Source organism: Cucurbita maxima, unplaced genomic scaffold (assembly GCF_002738345.1).
Source record: "Cucurbita maxima cultivar Rimu unplaced genomic scaffold, Cmax_1.0 Cma_Scf00010, whole genome shotgun sequence".
In the NCBI taxonomy this organism is placed as follows: domain Eukaryota; kingdom Viridiplantae; phylum Streptophyta; class Magnoliopsida; order Cucurbitales; family Cucurbitaceae; genus Cucurbita; species Cucurbita maxima.
The window spans coordinates 2,948,986-2,966,933 of NW_019272026.1; the positions used below are offsets into that span (position 1 = coordinate 2,948,986).

Below are 17,948 nucleotides of genomic sequence, written 5' to 3' on the forward strand. Positions count from 1 at the left end.
TTAACTACGTTCTCATCTATAATTCGATGTATGTTTTTATTATCGTTCATATATCAATAAATTTAAAGTTGAGTTTTTTTTTAAGTTATTGATGTCGAATGAAGTCCCACGTCGGCTAATTTAGGAAATGATCATGAGCTTATAATCCATGAATACTCTCTCCATTAGTTTGAGGCTTTTTTAGAAACCCAAAACAAAGTGCATACTCAAAAAGACAATATCATACCATTGTGGAGAGTCGTGTTCATCTAACAATTGATTGATATAGTCTAAATGTTAACTTTGTTACGAGTATCATGGAAATGTCTCGGATCGAAATATGGGTTTCAAATTACATGTGATTTGGTTAAAGAATTTTTTTTTAGACTAATTCAAAATTGTTTATTTCTAAAACTTTAATTTATGCAAAATAAAATGTAAATTTGATAAATTAATGTACAATTTGAGAAATTAATGACCTTTAATCCTATCTTTGGAAATAGACTATTTTTTTTAACTTAAATAGATCCTTGAACTTATAATTGCAGATTACTAACAATTTTGCAATGTGACGTGTGTGCAATTACGTGTTTACCCTTTTACAATCAAACAATTCATTTGACGCATATTGCAATACATTAGTCAAGTTCCTTCGACATTGTATTTACTCCAAGACTAAAATATTTACCAACGTGGCACTTAGAGATATTCATAAGGCAAGGTACAATATGGATAGAAAAGTCTTCCACAAATCCACTCCCATCTCATATTTCAATCTTCATTCTGCAAAATTCTCTATTTATTTTTATGGAATCAAGACCTAGAAATATCCACGAAGTAAAGTAAGGACGAGAAAGCCTTCACACACCTATTACCATCTTGGATTTTAACACATAAAGTAAATGGGACAAGGACAAAATGAGAAATATAAACCCCAGCCCCAGTGCCGTTTAGCTAACTCGAGAGATCTCTCCACTCTCTTCCCCCGTCATCCTTTAAAACGATAATTTTTAGAGAATGTCCTCGACTCCAACCACAACCTGAGCCAAAAAAACAAACAAAACGAAACTTTTTCAACTTTAAATGTAAAAGATAAAACTATCAACTTTGTTCAAGTAAATCAAGATAAGAGTAATGATTACGTGTAGCCATGATGATCGACACAAGGTCATCATCATCTGTCTCATAGCCAATACATTGGCTGGCCTCGAGCCCATGATGAGCCATGTATCCCAAAACCTTGCCACCATCCAACTAATGGTGTCGAGGTCTCAGCTTGGGCTCGAACACAGTCGACTGGTTCATTGGAGAGCAGAGCTCATGGAAACAAGGTTCACTAATTTGATAACCAAGGACGTTGTACGGTTCGAACGCGGACGGTGGAGGGGCTTTGGGAGTGGGCCTTCAGCGGGCCTTTTTTTCTTTGTAATCGTGCTCGTTTTGCTAGGTTAAAAGGAAGGTCTGGAAGTGGAGTTATAATCTAAGCAGCCTTGTTATAAGACATTATCGCCGCCGCCGCCGCCGCCTCAGAATGGCTGCCTCTTCGCTGTTAAACCCCGCCATTTCTTTCCCCTCTTACAAACCCAAGCTCCAAGCCAACCCAAATTTCCGCAATCCCATTCTCAGAATCCGACGACCATCCGCTACTTCCGATTCGTCTTCCTCCACGCCGACTAATGGCTCTCCGTCATTGTCGACCACCAAGAATCGCCGCTCTGCCGACGAGAACATCAAAGACGAAGCACGGCGCCATCGTGCGGCCTCTGGAGAAGACCGTAGCAACTTCTCGGCCAAGTACGTGCCCTTTAACGCCGGCGCCGACTCGTCTGAGTGGTACTCGCTCGACGAGGTCGTTTACCGGAGCCGATCTGGTGGATTGCTCGACGTTCAGCACGACATGGAAGCTTTGAAGAAATTCGACGGCGCGTACTGGCGCAACCTCTTCGATTCACGCGTGGGGAAAACCACATGGCCTTATGGGTCCGGTGTGTGGAGCAAGAAGGAGTGGGTGTTGCCGGAGATTGACCCCGACGATATCGTCAGCGCCTTCGAAGGTAACTCGAACCTGTTTTGGGCTGAGAGATTTGGCAAACAGTTTCTGGGTATGAATGATTTATGGGTAAAACACTGTGGGATTAGCCACACTGGGAGTTTCAAGGATTTGGGCATGACTGTTTTGGTCAGCCAAGTGAACCGGCTGAGGAAATTGAAACGCCCCGTCGTCGGAGTCGGTTGTGCATCGACGGGAGACACATCGGCCGCACTCTCGGCCTACTGCGCATCTGCAGGGATCCCTTCAATCGTCTTCCTTCCTGCAAACAAGATTTCCATGGCACAGTTAGTTCAGCCCATTGCAAATGGAGCCTTTGTGTTGAGTATAGACACTGATTTTGATGGCTGCATGAAGCTAATTAGGGAAGTTACAGCAGAATTGCCCATTTACTTGGCCAATTCCTTGAATAGTTTGAGGCTTGAAGGGCAAAAGACTGCTGCCATTGAAATTCTACAGCAGTTTGATTGGGCAGTGCCTGAATGGGTGATCATTCCAGGAGGCAATCTTGGGAACATATATGCATTTTACAAAGGATTCAAGATGTGCCAAGAACTTGGCCTTGTTGACAGGATTCCTAGGCTTGTTTGTGCACAAGCAGCTAATGCTAACCCTCTGTATTTACACTACAAATCTGGGTGGAAAGATTTCAAGGCTGTGAAAGCAAGTTCGACTTTCGCCTCAGCCATTCAGATTGGGGATCCTGTTTCCATAGATAGAGCTGTTTGTGCTCTACAGAATTCGAATGGCATCGTCGAGGAAGCGACGGAGGAGGAATTAATGGATGCAATGGCACAAGCTGACTCTACTGGGATGTTCATTTGCCCTCACACAGGGGTGGCACTAACAGCTTTGATCAAGCTAAGAAACCAAGGTGTCATCAGCCCGACCGATAGGACGGTGGTGGTGAGCACTGCTCATGGCCTGAAGTTTACACAGTCGAAAATTGATTATCACTCCAAGGAAATCCCAGACATGGCTTGCCAATTCGCCAACCCACCTGTTCAAGTGAAGGCTGATTATGGGAGTGTAATGGATGTACTTAAAGATTATTTACTACAAAAGGCTCCAATGTCTAAAGTGTAGTACCTTGTAGATTATCGCTTTTGACCCGGCTGGCTTTTAATTTCTGTTGCTCTACTTTACCTAGTAATAAAATTTGGCCCTTGATTCCAAATCTGGCAGATGAACGCTGGTTAAACGAAGTTCACAACAGAATACTATCATTGAATATAATACCACCATGTTATAATGATATAATAACTCAAAAGACAAGCAACTTAATTTAGAAATAAAACGATTAGTTTGGGCAACAGCTAAAGATGAAGCAGCGGACAGCAATTGCTTTCTAACAAAACTACTAACAGCCCTTGCCTTCCTGTCTGCTGCTTCAAGAATAATCATAAAGGGAGATGCTCTTGTCATCAGACACACTAGCAAGTCGACCAGACCGCACGCCAGCACCAGGTGGTCGAAACGCAACCCCCCAGACCTGATCACTATGGTTAGTCATTGTCTGAACGGCAGTCCTCATGTTGAGATCCCAAAGCCTAACAGTTCTGTCGCTAGAGCCTGTTGCAACAGCAGCACCATCAGGGCTTGCATCAACGCTCAATACCCAGCTTGAATGGCCGGACATGGCTCCAATCAGAGTTTTCCCTTCCGCATCATACATGTGCACATGAGCATCGTCGGAGGCTGAAAAGAGTAGCCGTGGCTCAACAGGCGAATACACAAGGGATCTCACTGGCATGAAGTGGCCTTCCAAGTGGTGTAGAAACTTTGCGCGAGCTACATCAAAGACTGAAATGGTTCCATCCATTGAACCGCATGCAAGTCTCCTCCCATCAACGCTCCATGCTACTGAAAGTACAAACTTCTTGCTAGCAGTTTTATCAGTGGGCTTAGGTCCTTCTGGGCGAGGAATGGATAGAGTTGCAGCCAGCTTCCACGTGCTTGTGTCCCAAATCTTAATTGATGCGCTACCTCCACCAGCAACTGCTAACATGGTACCCTGATCCAAATGTTACTGTTAAGTTTGGACATGAACTGTGAAACAGATTAAATGATTTTTGTGGTTTTTCTTTTCTAGTCAGAGTGAATAAAACTGAAACATTGCTCTCCTTGATTTAGTTAAATTTATGAACATACAGAAAAAAGTTGCTATTTTGGAAGAAACAACAGGTTTTCATAAAGCCAAAACAATGCAAGCTTTCATATATGATAACAAACAATGATCTGATAAAATGATAAGGCCACTGGAACCACGATTTCGAGTATATATCAAAGAAGTTAGGAAGGTTAACAGCTATTGACATTTGTCCTAATGTCAAGAGAACCATTAGAATTACCTACGATCAACTATAAACTACGATAGTAATCATGATAAAATATTTGTTAACAATCAACATCTATCAAGTGTCACTGTCACAAATGGCATTCCAATTCCTGCATTTAAAGGGCTAATTTGCATATGAAAATAATTGAAAGACAGCCCTCGTTTCAGTAGAATTTCAATAAAAGTGAACCGTTGATCCAAGTTGAATGAATAAAGATATACTGGTGAAAAAAATGACCAATGAGCAGCTATACTTCACCATACCACAGTCATCGACAGACATTTCATTCATTTAAGAATCAAGTCAATTTACCAACTTTTTTGAGAAGAAAGTCGGTGATCAAACTGAAATTCAATAAATCAGGTATCTTGTAAGTTGCACAAAGAAAGAACTATAACAAATGAAAAGGCTACTATCTAGATTCGCATTTCTAACAGAGAGACATGAACACTAAGGATAATAACTTGTTTTTTTAGATATCTGTGAGTGTCCGTTCTAGATTATTCTCACTAGACAATGTGACTTATTTAGTTGTTAAATTTGGTTGGGAAGGTAACTTGTAAAGATAATTGAGTTAAGGGAGCTTTCTTCCTCATGAAAATTATAAGATCTTAGTAACTACATAGCACTAAATGACACAAGCAAATGCAAAGCCTATTGGAAGATTATTGCAATAAAGAACTTTCATGTCCAAGGCGCCAATTCAACGCCTACTAATCAGGTTACGTGAACGGCAAAATAGTTTTAAATTCTTAGCAAGATCCTCTAATAAAAAGTAGACGATCTGAACCACAAAAATCACAGCCAAACAAGTTCAGTACTATCCGTAAACGGCAAAACAATCTCAAATTATTAGCTTCATCCTCGAATAAGAGAGCGGCAAGAGAAAATTCAGAAAAGAACAAAAATCAAAACACCGAGAATCCGAGGCAAAAAAGTCGCAAGAAACTACCTCGGGATTGAAGCGCATTTGCCAGACCTCAGAAGGCGGCGCCTCAAGAGTGGCGATAGTGGAGTTGGAATCGACCTCAAAGATGCGAACAAAGCTGTCGAGGGAAGCAGAGGCAGCAATGTAACCGGAAGGATGAGCAGCAACAGAAACAACGCCGAGGCAGTGACCAGTGTTGGTGCGGTCCAAGTCGAGTTCATCAGACTTCCAGAGCTTGACGGTCTCGTCGAGGGAGCCAGTGACAAGGAGGGAAGGGCGATTGTCGGTGGCCGGAATCCAAGTCGCCGCCCATACAGACTCTTCGTGAGCGTTCTCAACGGATTTGAGACCGGCGAGTTTCATCGGGTGTGTCGTCTCAGTGAATTGGGGGTGACGCTTAGAGTAGAGCCCTAGCACGTCTGATCATTATTTCTCAATTCTCAATGCGGGAAAGAAGAGGGAAATTAAAGTAAATTAAAACGACGTCGCTGTACGGATTCATTCCCCAAACTATCCGTATAGCGTATTAAATGAACTAAGGCTATCTAATTACGTTTTTTTAATTTATTTTTTCCCTTTTTAATTATTATTATTTTCAGTTTTTTTAGTTTAAAGAATCTATTACTTGTTATATAATAATAGTAAAGATTTAGAAATTTATTAAATAACAAATTATCTTTTTATATGCATATCGATAAGTGTTAGCACGACATTTTACTAATTTGTCACCTATGTGTCCCGATATTCTAAATCTCTTATTATACGAGAATTTTTCAATATGTTTTGTCCTCACTCACTTGCATTCATCATAGAAAAAAATCATTTAAGTTATCTGATATAATTGTTTTAAGTAAAACTCTGTGAAGGAATAAACTCTTCCGCGGAAACATTGAATACCATTTTGATTTTATTAAGAATTAAAACAAAACAATAAATACGAGAGGAAGAATTCTACCTTTGTAGTATCCGGCTCTTTGCAACTAGAAATTCTTCCACATTACCGTTTGGGTAGCCTCTAAAAAAAAACTATTGTGACACAGAGTTTTATATAGTATTTCTATCTATTCTTATTAATAGGACTCCAAAAATAATATTATTTGAATTATATTTAAAGATATAATATATTTAATTTAGATCTCATTCAATCTCATTCAATTTTTTAAAAATATTTTTATTTAATATATTGATATAATTTAATTATTTTAATATTTAAAGTATAAAAAACAATAAATATATTTTTCTATAAATAAGTATATTTTTTTTTATTCCTATTTAACCTATCTAAGATATATAAATATTAATTTAAATCTTTTAAATTAATATATTTTTTCTCAGTTTATTTAATTTATCTAATATATAAAATAATAATCGGAAATTTTAAATTAAATATATTTTTTCTTTTACAATATTTGAAGATTTTTTTTTATTAAATTGAACTATGAATTAGATCACTAGATACAAAATTAATTAATTAAACCCTTTAATTATCCAATTTAGTTACTTCATTCTAAACCTAAGTTGCATTTTTGTATGGTAGGATATATTAGGTCTATGATATAATTATTATAGTCAATCATTCCCGTGTTGTTTATAATTACAGTTGAGTCAGAAGTCTATTTTAACCTATAATTAGGTCTTCAATGTAACACTCATCCTCCTATGATCAACCATTTATTCATAATCCAATCATAAATTAAGTCTGTGAACAATAAGGTGGAGCCTTTGTTCAAGTTATAAAATTAATTCTGTGAACAATAAGGTGGGGGCGTTTGTTCAAGTTATAAAATTAGTAGTTTGAGAACAAATCATCTACTATATTTGTTATTTGTAGAGTATCCCTCCTCCTCCTATTCCCCAATAGAGAACCTCCCTTCAAAGTTAATAACGATTAAGATAGAATTTAATTTATAAAAAGAAGTTAAATGTTTTTTGGTCAAGTCTTATACAAATTCATTCTATAAGATACCTTATTTACGTGTAACGACTTCGATCAAATCATTTGTAATGATTACAAATTAGACCGTATAATAGGGTTGTTACCGGAATAAAAACACTAAAGCTTATCCATATAATATTTGACCATTTAGATTATTATTTGAACATGTCAATCATACTATTACATTAATAACTTTATATTTTAATTAAATAGATAATATTAATTGTAATGTAATAAATTTATATTTTAATTAAATAGATAATATTAATGGTAAATAAAGTAATAAAAATAATTAATTAATTACGTATAAATCTCAACACAACACACTAAGGAGAGGATTAACCAAAAAAAACCTAATTTTTCGGATATTCTCAGTTAGCGAGGGAGATTCTAAACATTTGGGCCTAGGCCCGCCCTTAGTTCGTAAGTTGGGCCTGGCCCAACATTTCTTTCTCCCTTACCGAATTCATCCTCTCTAGTCTCCACTCACCCCTTAGCCTGGCAATGAAATTTGCTGCTATGATGTTAACGTCCGGGCTGGGACAGAAAACCGGCCCCACTCCGTTTACTTCGACGGCCGGCTCTGACGTCCCGTTAGTCGACGACGAACCGACGTTAACTGGTTCCGGAGATCCGCAATAAAACGTTTCGGAGCTCTGTGACCCGACGGTATCGCCTCGAACCCTGGATTTCACGTCCGTCGTCGTTTGGTACGGCGGTGGAATGGTTTCTGAGGGATTCCGTACCGCGCTGTTTATGACTTGGTTTTCGACGGTGGAATTTTGAACCCTGGGTGGTAGAGGCGGTCGGGGGCTAGCGGTCGAATTTTTCTGCCGTGATGATGGTGGCGGTGGCGGTGAAGGCGGAGGGGGGATCTGATTTTTCTTCTTTGTTGAACGGGATGACGACGAGACAGGCGGCAGCGGTGCAGATTCGGACGGAGCTTCCTTGTTCTTGTTTTGTTTTTTGAATATGCGGAAGAAGGAAGGAGGCGGAGGAGGAGGTGGAGGCGGCGGTGGTCGTTGATCAGTTGGAGAGTGTCGATCGCCGTCGTAGATATCTCTAGCTTTCTGCTTCGTCTTTCTCTTCCTATACAGTGAAGCCAACGCTATTGCTATCTCTTTCTTAACATTTGTCTTCTTCCGTTCACTCTTTCGAAACTTCTCCTCCAGCCGAACTCGAATCGGCGACGGAGGAATAACTGTTCGCGGCGGTAGCGGCGGCCATTGTGACTTCGCGATTTCAGCATTATTCGTACTGACCTCGCGAACTTCCTCCTTTTTCTCGATAGTCTGCCTCGATTTCCTTCGAGTAACCGGCGGCGGCGGCGGAGGCGGCGGAGGCTGGGGATTGGGAGACTTCATCCTGTGAGACGCCGGAGACGAATTAGCCACAAACGAATCAACCGGAATAACCTTAATCTCCGCCGGCGATTCTTCTATTTCACATCCTCGCGCTCTGTACGAGAAGGACCGCGAACGAAACTTGTTTGTTTCAAAATCATCAAAGAAGAGGAACTTATTCCCATCATTTCCATTTTCCCGCGGCGATTCATGTCTCAGGTCCGTCACCACCGTCGCCGTTCCCGGCGTTCTCATCACCGAATCATAAAATCTCCTCTCTGCAAATTCAAACCCATGCTGCGATAACTCCGAGTCCCCGTTCACCTCAACCATTCTCCGACCAGAACCACAGCTTTCTCCGACGTCAGCGGCGGTCGGTTCGTCGTCCTTTCGTCTACCATTAATGCCGCAGATAATCACAAACAGAACAAGGAAAACATTGAACGAATCCCAGCTTTTCTTCACCGAATTAGGCCAAAAAACTTGATTCGTGAGCGAAAGAAGCAGACGGATTGCGAAGAACAAGAGAATCAAAGACAGCGTCGGCAAGAGAATAATCAAAACCGGCAAAGAAATCAAAGGCGGAGATGAGGACCTACGGCGGCGCATCGGCAGTGCCCAGGACAGTGGTGCGCTGCTGTTTGGCTCCATGAAATGGCGTGTTTGAGCTCTGATTTTGAAGAACAATGGAACTTCCACTGTGCTCTCTCTCTTTCTTTTTCAGTTTGTTTAAAATGGAATTAATAATAAAATAAAAATATATGTATAATATAAAAATCGAATAGGACAAAATTTTGGTTAGGTAAGATTAGGGAAATGTAATGCCACTATTTGGCCGGAACATTATTTGAGGGGTACGTGTGAATTTTAATGATCGTTCCTTTGATTATTATTTTAGGAGTCTAATAAAATTTTAGGGATAAGATTCGTAAATTCGTTTTCAAACTATAAGGCTGATGATGATACGTAATAGGCAAAAACAGACTGTTAGACAAACACGACTCTCCACAATGGATGATCATTCCCTAAATTAGCCACACCTCCGCTCGAACAAAGCACGCCTCCCCTTAATCGAGGCTCGACTCCTTTGGAGTACGTTGGTGTTCTTTCCGATCTCTACGCATTTCACCGCTTCACCGGAAATTCCCTCTGCCCCTACCGTACTCCAGCTTGGTAGTTTCCACCGCCTGTCTTAGTCATTTTTGACTACCTTCGTGCCTCACAAAGCACGCCTCCCCTTAATCGAGGCTCGACTCCTTTGGAGTCTTAGTCATTTTTTAAGTTTAGGGCATGACTATGATACCATGTTAGATGAACACGACTCTCCACAATGGTATGATATTGTCCACTTTGATCATAAGCTCTCATGGCTTTGCTTTGGGCTTCCCAAAAGGCCTCATACCAATGGAGTTAGTATTCCTCACTTATAAACCCATGATCATTCCCTAAATTAGCCGATGTGGGACTTTCATCATCCAACACGGACAATATCAGCTAACAGTGGGCTTGAATTGTTGTAAATGGTACCGGAGTTAGTCACGGGGCGGTGTGCTAGTGAGGATGTTGGGCTCCTAAGAAGTGTGGATTGTGAGATCTCACATCGATTAGAGAGGGGAACAAAGTGATTTTTATAAGGGTGCAAAAACCTCTCCCTAATAGACTGTTTTAAAACCGTAAGATTGACAGCGATATGTAACGAGCTAAAGCGGACAATATCTATTAGCAGTGGACTTGAGTTTTTACAAATGTTATCACAATCAGTCATTGGGTGATGTGTCAGCAAGGACACTATGTGTCACAATCGCACTCTTGATGGCAGCGAACTTGCGATTGTTCGACACTCACTTTCCAACAACAAGTGAGCTAAGTCAATTCGTTCTTATGTTGCCTACAACCAAGCGACTTATGTTCGAGCCTCTGACCTCAGTTTAAGAAGAAGGTTTTAGAAAACGTGGGTAGAGAAAGATTTTTGAAAGAGAGATTTTGAAAGAGACGTTATATATGCAAGCAAGAGAGTAACAACAACGACTCACAGTACATAACTATTGGTAGGGAGAAGTTGAGAACTAGTCATATTCCACTATAGTACATTTGGAGGCATTTTCATGTATGGCAAGCTTAGACATAATTTTTTCGAAACGTCATAGTTCCTAGAACTACAAGAGTAAAATACTAAAACATGAAAAGACATGAAGGGTTGGGCTTGTCATGGGCATGCGCACATGGACAACAGGCCTTAGACGAACATGACCGTGACTCTGTGCTCTCATGGATAAATGGACGAACATAGTTGGTAAAATTCAAAGAAAGAGAAAAGTCAAAGATTAAGGGGAGGGAGAAGAAAAGTAAACGGTCACGCATCCTCCAATCAAGCGCAAGCGTGTTTTTTGAAAATTAAATCAGCTGTGACTGACAAAAATGGCGAATATTAGGGTTTTGTGTTAGAATTTTGTATGATAATTGTCGTTAATTTTCGCAAATCTATCCATTTCAACTACTACTAGACACTTTTCCAATAATCGTTTTACTTCATAAATTCATCTATAGTTATGTTCTTGATGTCTCTGTGAATTATATCCCTCTCCCAATCATCGATTCATCACTCAAAAGCTTCAATTCCAGTATCAATTCTAGACGGTTGCTGCCTGGAAGAGATCTGCCATCAATGAGGAAGGGAGGCTTCAGCAACAACCTCAACCTCAAGCTCAATCTCCCTCAAGATGACCAATCCATAGCGAAGTTCCTGTAATCTCTCTCTCTCTCTCTCTCTCTCGCTGTTTGTGTTGCGTAAGTGGAAAGTTCTGATGAATCTGGAATTTTGGTTCTCTTTCTTGTATAGAACGCAGAGCGGCACGTTTAAGGATGGCGATCTGCTCGTAAACAGAGATGGGGTTCGGATTGTTTCCAAGAGTGAAGTTGAAGCAGTAAGAAATCTCAGTTTTGCAGCACAGTGTATTTTTAGATGGACAATAATGTGCTCTAGTTTTCAATTACGCGATTTCTTGCTACATAGGATAAAGATGTTCTGCAACTAAGTATGGATTTATGAACCATGGATTGCAATTGTGATTGGGCTTAGATTTAGTACTAACTCTTAGTTAAGTAAGACTGTTTAATATCGATTTGGTTTTTCGTTTTAGTTCTTAAAAAATGTTATTGTTTCCTTACTGAAAATGTTCTTGTTTCCTTACTAGAAATGTTCTTGTTTCCTTACTATTTCTTTAGTATGCTCTTTTAACTTTCTTAAAGAAATATTTAGATTCTTATCTAAGTTCCAAAAGCAGAAACATAATAAGTTTTTGAAATTACTCTTTTTTTTTTTTCGGTTTTCAAAACTTGGTTCGGATTTTTTTAAAAAAAAACAAAACAACTCGTAATGTTTAAAAAACCAAAACTAGATGATTATCGAATACAATCAATTGAAGTATATAACATGTCGATTCCTACGCTAAACTTGTTTGTTTTTAGACACACAGGGATCAAAGGGAAAAAAGTGGTTGACTATGATGCCTTGAGAACGATGTGTATATATTAGGATACTAACTTGTTTCTGTCTACCCATGTGTTCAGCCACCTCCGATTAAGCCTACAGATGATCAGCTGAGTTTAGCGGACATAGACATAATTAAAGTCATTGGAAAAGGAAATGGTGGAACCGTGCAATTAGTTCAGCACAAATGGACTGCTCAGTTTTTTGCATTGAAGGTACTGCACGGCTTAAGCGTTATCTTCTTCCTAGAAATTGTCTGCCTTTGACTTCTGTTCTTTATATACTTTTTAGTTGATGCTTCAAGTAGAGGCTTGAGCAACTTAATCGTCATTATATTGAACTATGAACGACTAGCCCCCCTTCATCTGTCTTTGGAGTTTTCTGAAACTAACATATTCAATAGTTATTTGCTTTGAAATCGTCCTTTCTAAGCTAGCTGGGACTCTTTTAAAAAAGTTGACAGTGTTTGGATATTTCATGAGAATTTAAGTTTTTTTTCTTTTTTTCTTTAAGTTCCAAGTATTTTGATGCTATTTTCTGTAAGGTCCTTAATTTCTTGACGACTATGTCATTAGTTGATTTCTTTATTGGAATGAGAGGATTTTAGTTGATGGAATTTCTGAGCTTATTTTCTTGTGAGCGTAAAGCTGGTTAATAAAAGAAGATATGTTTTTCTTTCGCAGTTTGAACCATAAATAGTTAAATCTACTCTACCATATGAACATTAATGGATAGCTTTTTGTTGTGCTAAGTCTGTCAGTCAGCGTTAAGACAAGCTGTTTCACATTCCTGCTTGTAATCTTCCCATTAGAGATTTTAGAATCAACAAAGAAAGTAATAACTATCCACGTTAATTAGCAAAAAGAAAAAATCATAACATATCATATATCAAATGAATACACTTTCAGGTAATTCAGATGAAAATTGAGGAGTCTCACCGCAAGCAGATTGCACAAGAATTGAAAATCAATCAATCAGCGCAGTGCCCTTATATAGTTGTCTGTTACCAATCTTTCTATGATAATGGCTCTATATATATCATCCTAGAGTACATGGATGGAGGTTCTTTAGCAGATTTCTTGAAAAAGGTTAAACAAGTTCAAGAACCATATCTTGCTGCCCTTTGTAAGCAGGTAGGTAGAACCTGCTTGGATATGGAGAATTTGTTCTTTTTAAATTTAGGAAATAATTGTAGACTTCCTTTTAACTCCTTTTCTCCTTCCATACAGGTGCTGAAGGGGTTGTCATACCTTCACCATGATCGACACATCATTCATCGGGACTTAAAGCCTTCTAATTTATTAATAAATCATAGAGGGGAAGTCAAGATTACTGACTTTGGTGTCAGTGCGATTATGGCAAGCACATATGGAGAGGCTAATACTTTTGTTGGCACGTATAACTATATGTCTGTGAGTATCATTTCTCAATATATTCACATAAATACAATTCTCTGGCTGTCTGTCTTCCCTTCATTTTTTTTTTTCTGGAAAGAGCCATACGTTTTTCCTTCTAAACATGTGTAAAACTGACTGGAGTCTCTATGCATTTGCATTGTCATTTATAGCCAGAGAGAATTATTGGAGAAAAATATGATAATAAAAGTGACATTTGGAGCTTGGGCCTGATATTTCTCGAGTGTGCAACCGGAAAATTTCCTTATTCCCCACCAGAGCAAGAGGGAGGATGGGTTAATTTTTATGAGCTTATGGAAGCCATTGTTGAGGGCGAACCTCCTTCTGCTCCGGCTGACCAATTTACTCCCAACTTCTGTTCGTTCATTTCTGCATGGTAAGAATCCAACTTTTCCTCGGATCCTTTGTGCTGAGAATTTGTCGATCATTATATGAACTTCAATTAGGAATTTTTATCTGTAAGTAGATATTTTCTTTTACTCTAGCTTATTTCAAGTGTTCCACATTACATATGCTAACTCAGAAACTGGTTATTTTTATGTAATAGTGTGCAAAAGGACCCAAGGGATAGACTGTCAGCACGTGAACTTTTGGTATATAGTAGTTCTTCCTCCCACATGTTGATAATCAAGATGTCTGCACAATAGAGAAAATAAATCTGAAATTTTTGTTCACCTCTTGTGTGATTTTCAGGAACATCCTTTCATCAAGATGTATGAAGATACAGATATTGACCTGTCATCTTACTTCAATGATGCAGGGTCTCCACTTGCAACTTTCTAAATTTTATCTGGTATGTTAGGAACTACGTTCCCTTTAAAAACTTTTGATATCTTTCTATATTCTGTTGAGAATCACGTGACGCAATCTCGACTTAGCAACGAAATCTATCATTTGGTGCGATGGAGTGGAAATTTCAGACTTCATGTTTGCATGCTAAAACATGTAATGTAAGCCATGTTTTCCCTTCAGCCCAGATATGATTTTTTTAAAAAACCAACTGTTTATCCTCATTGGTAGTGAGAGATTCTTATGCTTTCAGCTTTGCTAATTTGCAAAGTTGGGCATCTAGAACATCCGTCAATGGTTCCCCAGCATAGCTGTGTATGACTGCGTGCATATCTAATATGAGTAAATCAGAGATACCTGCTTTCTTCTAGACGAGACTTAAGGGAAAGTATCCGTGTATATAGCAAGATCGAACCCGTGACCTATAGGAAATATAAGAACACGCAGCACAAGAAGCTTAAGAGCCTACATGAAACCTGTTTAACTTATGAGATATGTTAATTTCTAAAATCAGATCTAAAAAAGTAGTCACTAGAAATTGAAATCTATCTGGTTTGGTGATTGGTTTATCATTTTACTTTAGATTACAATATCTTGCATGGACGATGATGCCTTATTCATGGCCAATTGAGATCTCTAGAAGTAATGAAAGTTAGAAGTGTGATATTGTCCAGGATAACCCAGACATGCTCCTCTGTCTCTGTCTATCTTAACCAAGCTTAGTCATTAACTGGTGTTTGAGCTGATAATGCATCATTTTCTTTTTTATAGTTGATCATTCTGGCTCATACACGGGAATCTCAATTGTTTGCTGATTTCAAGGCTTGCAAGGATGAACAAGGAATCCGCTCCCATCTCACTTTCTCATGAATGCTGTTTGTTTTACTTCAGTTTGCTTCTTAATGAAAGAGGTGTTTCAATCTAAACGGGATGATAGTTGCTCCTTTGCTGGTCACAATTTAGATGGTTCTGATCCCTCTTGTGGATGGATCAGAATGATACCGTGATATTATGTCGTGTCGAGAGATTTCAAATCGTGGCCCCTTGTAACATTTTGTAATCCAATTCTACCACTCCCCATGTAAAATTTGAAGCATAAAAGAAAATAAATACTTGTTATGACAGCAGAGGGAGTGTGAATGATTTTTAGTCCTCATGTTTCTGTTTTATATTGTCAACTTAAGTTAAATTTGTGCATGAAGATTCTAAAGATTACGAGGATGGCCATAATCTAATCATCCATAAGTTTCTAAAATGGAAAAAGAAACATCAAAGCTTGCCTGCTGAGGCCACCCAACTCTTGTATCTTTCAAGTTCGTCTAGCATGGCTTGGATGCACCGCTTGGCTGCATCTTTGGTTTGTTAGGGTATCATTCAAGTTCGTCTGGCTAAACTCTAAACCCTAAACTCTTCGAGGCTAACATTGTCTCCTCCCCGTGAGAGTTTCTCACCATGGCTAAGTGCAAGAATCCACGTCTCAGCTTCATTAGAGAGAGTGCAGGAATCCACAACATCTCAGCTTCATTAGAGAGAGACACCATTTGTTTGTTGCTAGCCTATCTTCCTCCTTCAAATTCAGATCATCCACATCCCAGACACGTCGCAATCTGATATTAATTTTCAATTTGTCGCTGTAATCTGACATTAAATTTCGATCTAAGTGATCATTCAAGGAAAAAATAATGCATTTATGGCAAGGAATGTTATGGTAAGGGATGCCTATGTCCCTTGAATATCTGGAGTATACAAATGGCCGTCATGGTAAGAAACTGGCCGTAGTGAGATGGGGGTTGATTGATAGAAAGAAGTACAGAGCCAAGAACAATCTAAGAAAATACTCCCTAGGTTACTACTACATATCAGAGGAACCAACATCGAGCCTTCCTGGGAGTTGAACGGGTGTGGATCATGTATAACACCATCGGTTTCGAGTCCGAACATCTTCGTAGCCTAGAATTTGATGGCCAAATAGTATTTTCAGATCTTATTTCCTGCATGTAGTCAAACTGAAACTTTCAGTGTGCCTATATTTCCTCTAAAAGATAACAATGATCAGTATTGACAAAGCTTAAACTGATAACAATAAATGGTTTCTATTTCCTAAACATAAAGAGCGTAAACTGTTATTTCTTTTGTAATATAGGAAGAATAGGTGCGTGCAAAAGAAATCCAGAGACTGCAGCAAATTAGTTGTGTAATTTTGACCATCCAAACAACACACTAACAAACCTAGAATAAATTTCAAGTTTTGATCTTAAAGGGGCTGGATGACCATGATAAACTAACATCCTACTTTTTCAATTTTATTTATCACAACCTATTGTATTGACTAGGAAAATGTATTCCGTTTGGAATTACCTCAAGTTTCTAATGGAGATAAATTGGAGACATGCAGCAATAGAAATAAGCATATCAATAATAATAATAACAATAAAAAGAGTCTATCCGTGAGATCCCACGTCCGTTGGGAAGGAGAACGAAGCATTCTTTATAAGGCATGAAAACCTCTCCCTAACGGGCGTTTTAAAAACTTTGAGGGAAAACTCGAAAGGGAAAGCCCAAAGAGAACAATATCTGCTAGCGGTGAGCTTGGGCTGTTATAAATAATATCAGAGCCAAGTTACCGGACGGTGCGAGACACTGGTCGGTGTAGGACTAGACTCTCTTGGGCTGTTATAAATAATATCAGAGCCAAGTTACCGGACGGTGCGAGACACTGGTAGGTGTAGGACTAGACTCTCTCCATAGTAGACGCGTTTTAAAAACCTTGAGGGAAAGTCCGAAAAGAACAATATCTACTAGCGGTGAACTTGGACCTTTACACTATCCCTTTTGCATCATTTTTCTTTTGCTCTAAAATTTTATCAGTATGAATATGATACATCCAATCAGTATCCTAGCTTCAATCTTGAAGAGGCTGGATGAAAATGAGAAACTGAAACTTTCATTACCTCAAGTTTTTGTAGCGACCAGGCAAATGCACTTTTTGTAACATCAAAGTTACGGAAACTGTAACCCACTTCCCTAAGTGAATGGATTGAAGACCTGCACAAGACACGCCAGCAGATCTATCAAGAAGGCTATAGTATCAGTATCCCATATACAGATGCAACTACAGCTCTGTTCCTAGTACACACAAGGTTCTTCAGAAAACTCAAGTAATGTATTGCAACTTAGAAACTCTCAAAATACCTCTTAAATTTGATATCATGTATCAAGATTAATTAACTGGCTTCTTCATGGTCCTCTTGGAAGCATAAACTTCATATGGATAGTAAATACAACATTATGAATTTGACAAGCAAATTTTTATCAACATAAATTGGGAAATGAAATTTCATTGATACTTTTTTACCAAAGAAAGCTCTCTAGAAGCCTGCGATTTGTTACTCCTTTTCGATCTTATACTAGAATCCTCCACACCATGATGTCTTGGCTCCATAAGTTCTGAATACATTGTTAACGATGATCATACACTTGCAAAACCCAAGTACTTTAAGATCGTTAATGATGATCAAAGCACAAGTAATAATATCAGGAGTATATAATTTATAAATTGCAACTTCAAGACTTACCTTGCGTTCCCAAGCAGATTTTACAGACCCTTGTAGAATAAACATCTGCTGCAGCAGTTCCACAGATAAACTATACTAAAAGAATTATGTACCAAAAGAAATTA

At 38.7% G+C, this 17,948-nt stretch overlaps 5 protein-coding genes across 5 annotated transcripts; 2 read left to right on the forward strand and 3 right to left on the reverse strand.

Annotated features, from left to right (window-relative positions):
* Nucleotides 1-1,449: 1,449 nt before the first annotated feature.
* LOC111485156 (threonine synthase, chloroplastic) lies at nucleotides 1,450-3,206 on the forward strand. Its single transcript, XM_023131905.1, has one exon. The coding sequence runs from the start codon at nucleotides 1,511-1,513 to the stop codon at nucleotides 3,113-3,115; it is 1,605 nt and encodes a 534-aa protein (XP_022987673.1). The 5' UTR covers nucleotides 1,450-1,510; the 3' UTR covers nucleotides 3,116-3,206.
* Nucleotides 3,207-3,232: 26 nt separating this feature from the next.
* LOC111485231 (WD repeat-containing protein VIP3) lies at nucleotides 3,233-5,762 on the reverse strand. Its single transcript, XM_023132019.1, has 2 exons — nucleotides 5,321-5,762; nucleotides 3,233-4,043 (listed from the first exon to the last, which is right to left on the reverse strand). Exons 1-2 carry the CDS (start codon nucleotides 5,657-5,659, stop codon nucleotides 3,420-3,422), a joined length of 963 nt encoding a protein of 320 aa, XP_022987787.1. The 5' UTR covers nucleotides 5,660-5,762; the 3' UTR covers nucleotides 3,233-3,419.
* A 1,836-nt stretch (nucleotides 5,763-7,598) lies between these two features.
* Nucleotides 7,599-9,276, reverse strand: LOC111485165 (CREB-regulated transcription coactivator 1-like). The gene has a single exon (XM_023131915.1). The coding sequence runs from the start codon at nucleotides 9,224-9,226 to the stop codon at nucleotides 7,649-7,651; it is 1,578 nt and encodes a 525-aa protein (XP_022987683.1). The 5' UTR covers nucleotides 9,227-9,276; the 3' UTR covers nucleotides 7,599-7,648.
* Nucleotides 9,277-10,973: 1,697 nt separating this feature from the next.
* LOC111485219 (mitogen-activated protein kinase kinase 2-like) lies at nucleotides 10,974-15,425 on the forward strand. The gene is made up of 9 exons (XM_023132001.1): nucleotides 10,974-11,320; nucleotides 11,415-11,499; nucleotides 12,146-12,280; nucleotides 12,974-13,198; nucleotides 13,295-13,477; nucleotides 13,633-13,856; nucleotides 14,028-14,073; nucleotides 14,174-14,273; nucleotides 15,041-15,425. The coding sequence occupies exons 1-8, from the start codon at nucleotides 11,241-11,243 to the stop codon at nucleotides 14,261-14,263; spliced, it is 1,068 nt and encodes a 355-aa protein (XP_022987769.1). The 5' UTR covers nucleotides 10,974-11,240; the 3' UTR covers nucleotides 14,264-14,273; nucleotides 15,041-15,425.
* Nucleotides 15,426-15,908: 483 nt separating this feature from the next.
* Nucleotides 15,909-17,908, reverse strand: LOC111485316. Its single transcript, XM_023132146.1, has 3 exons — nucleotides 17,617-17,908; nucleotides 17,221-17,314; nucleotides 15,909-16,260 (listed from the first exon to the last, which is right to left on the reverse strand). Exons 1-3 carry the CDS (start codon nucleotides 17,724-17,726, stop codon nucleotides 16,129-16,131), a joined length of 336 nt encoding a protein of 111 aa, XP_022987914.1. The 5' UTR covers nucleotides 17,727-17,908; the 3' UTR covers nucleotides 15,909-16,128.
* Between the last annotated feature and the right edge of the window lie 40 nt (nucleotides 17,909-17,948).

Coding starts and splice junctions, on each gene's coding strand:
- LOC111485156 (XM_023131905.1), top strand. CDS start 1,511: ATGGCTGCCTCTTCGCTGTTAAACCCCGCCATTTCTTTCCCCTCTTAC.
- LOC111485231 (XM_023132019.1), bottom strand. CDS start 5,659: ATGAAACTCGCCGGTCTCAAATCCGTTGAGAACGCTCACGAAGAGTCT. Junction 4,044..5,320: donor AAATGCGCTTCAATCCCGAG/GTAGTTTCTTGC, acceptor CATTTGGATCAG/GGTACCATGTTAGCAGTTGC.
- LOC111485165 (XM_023131915.1), bottom strand. CDS start 9,226: ATGGAGCCAAACAGCAGCGCACCACTGTCCTGGGCACTGCCGATGCGC.
- LOC111485219 (XM_023132001.1), top strand. CDS start 11,241: ATGAGGAAGGGAGGCTTCAGCAACAACCTCAACCTCAAGCTCAATCTC. Junction 13,199..13,294: donor TTGCTGCCCTTTGTAAGCAG/GTAGGTAGAACC, acceptor CCTTCCATACAG/GTGCTGAAGGGGTTGTCATA. Junction 13,478..13,632: donor GCACGTATAACTATATGTCT/GTGAGTATCATT, acceptor TGTCATTTATAG/CCAGAGAGAATTATTGGAGA.
- LOC111485316 (XM_023132146.1), bottom strand. CDS start 17,726: ATGTATTCAGAACTTATGGAGCCAAGACATCATGGTGTGGAGGATTCT. Junction 17,315..17,616: donor GAGCTTTCTTTGGTAAAAAA/GTATCAATGAAA, acceptor TGTCTTGTGCAG/GTCTTCAATCCATTCACTTA. Junction 16,261..17,220: donor GGTCGCTACAAAAACTTGAG/GTAATGAAAGTT, acceptor GACTACATGCAG/GAAATAAGATCTGAAAATAC.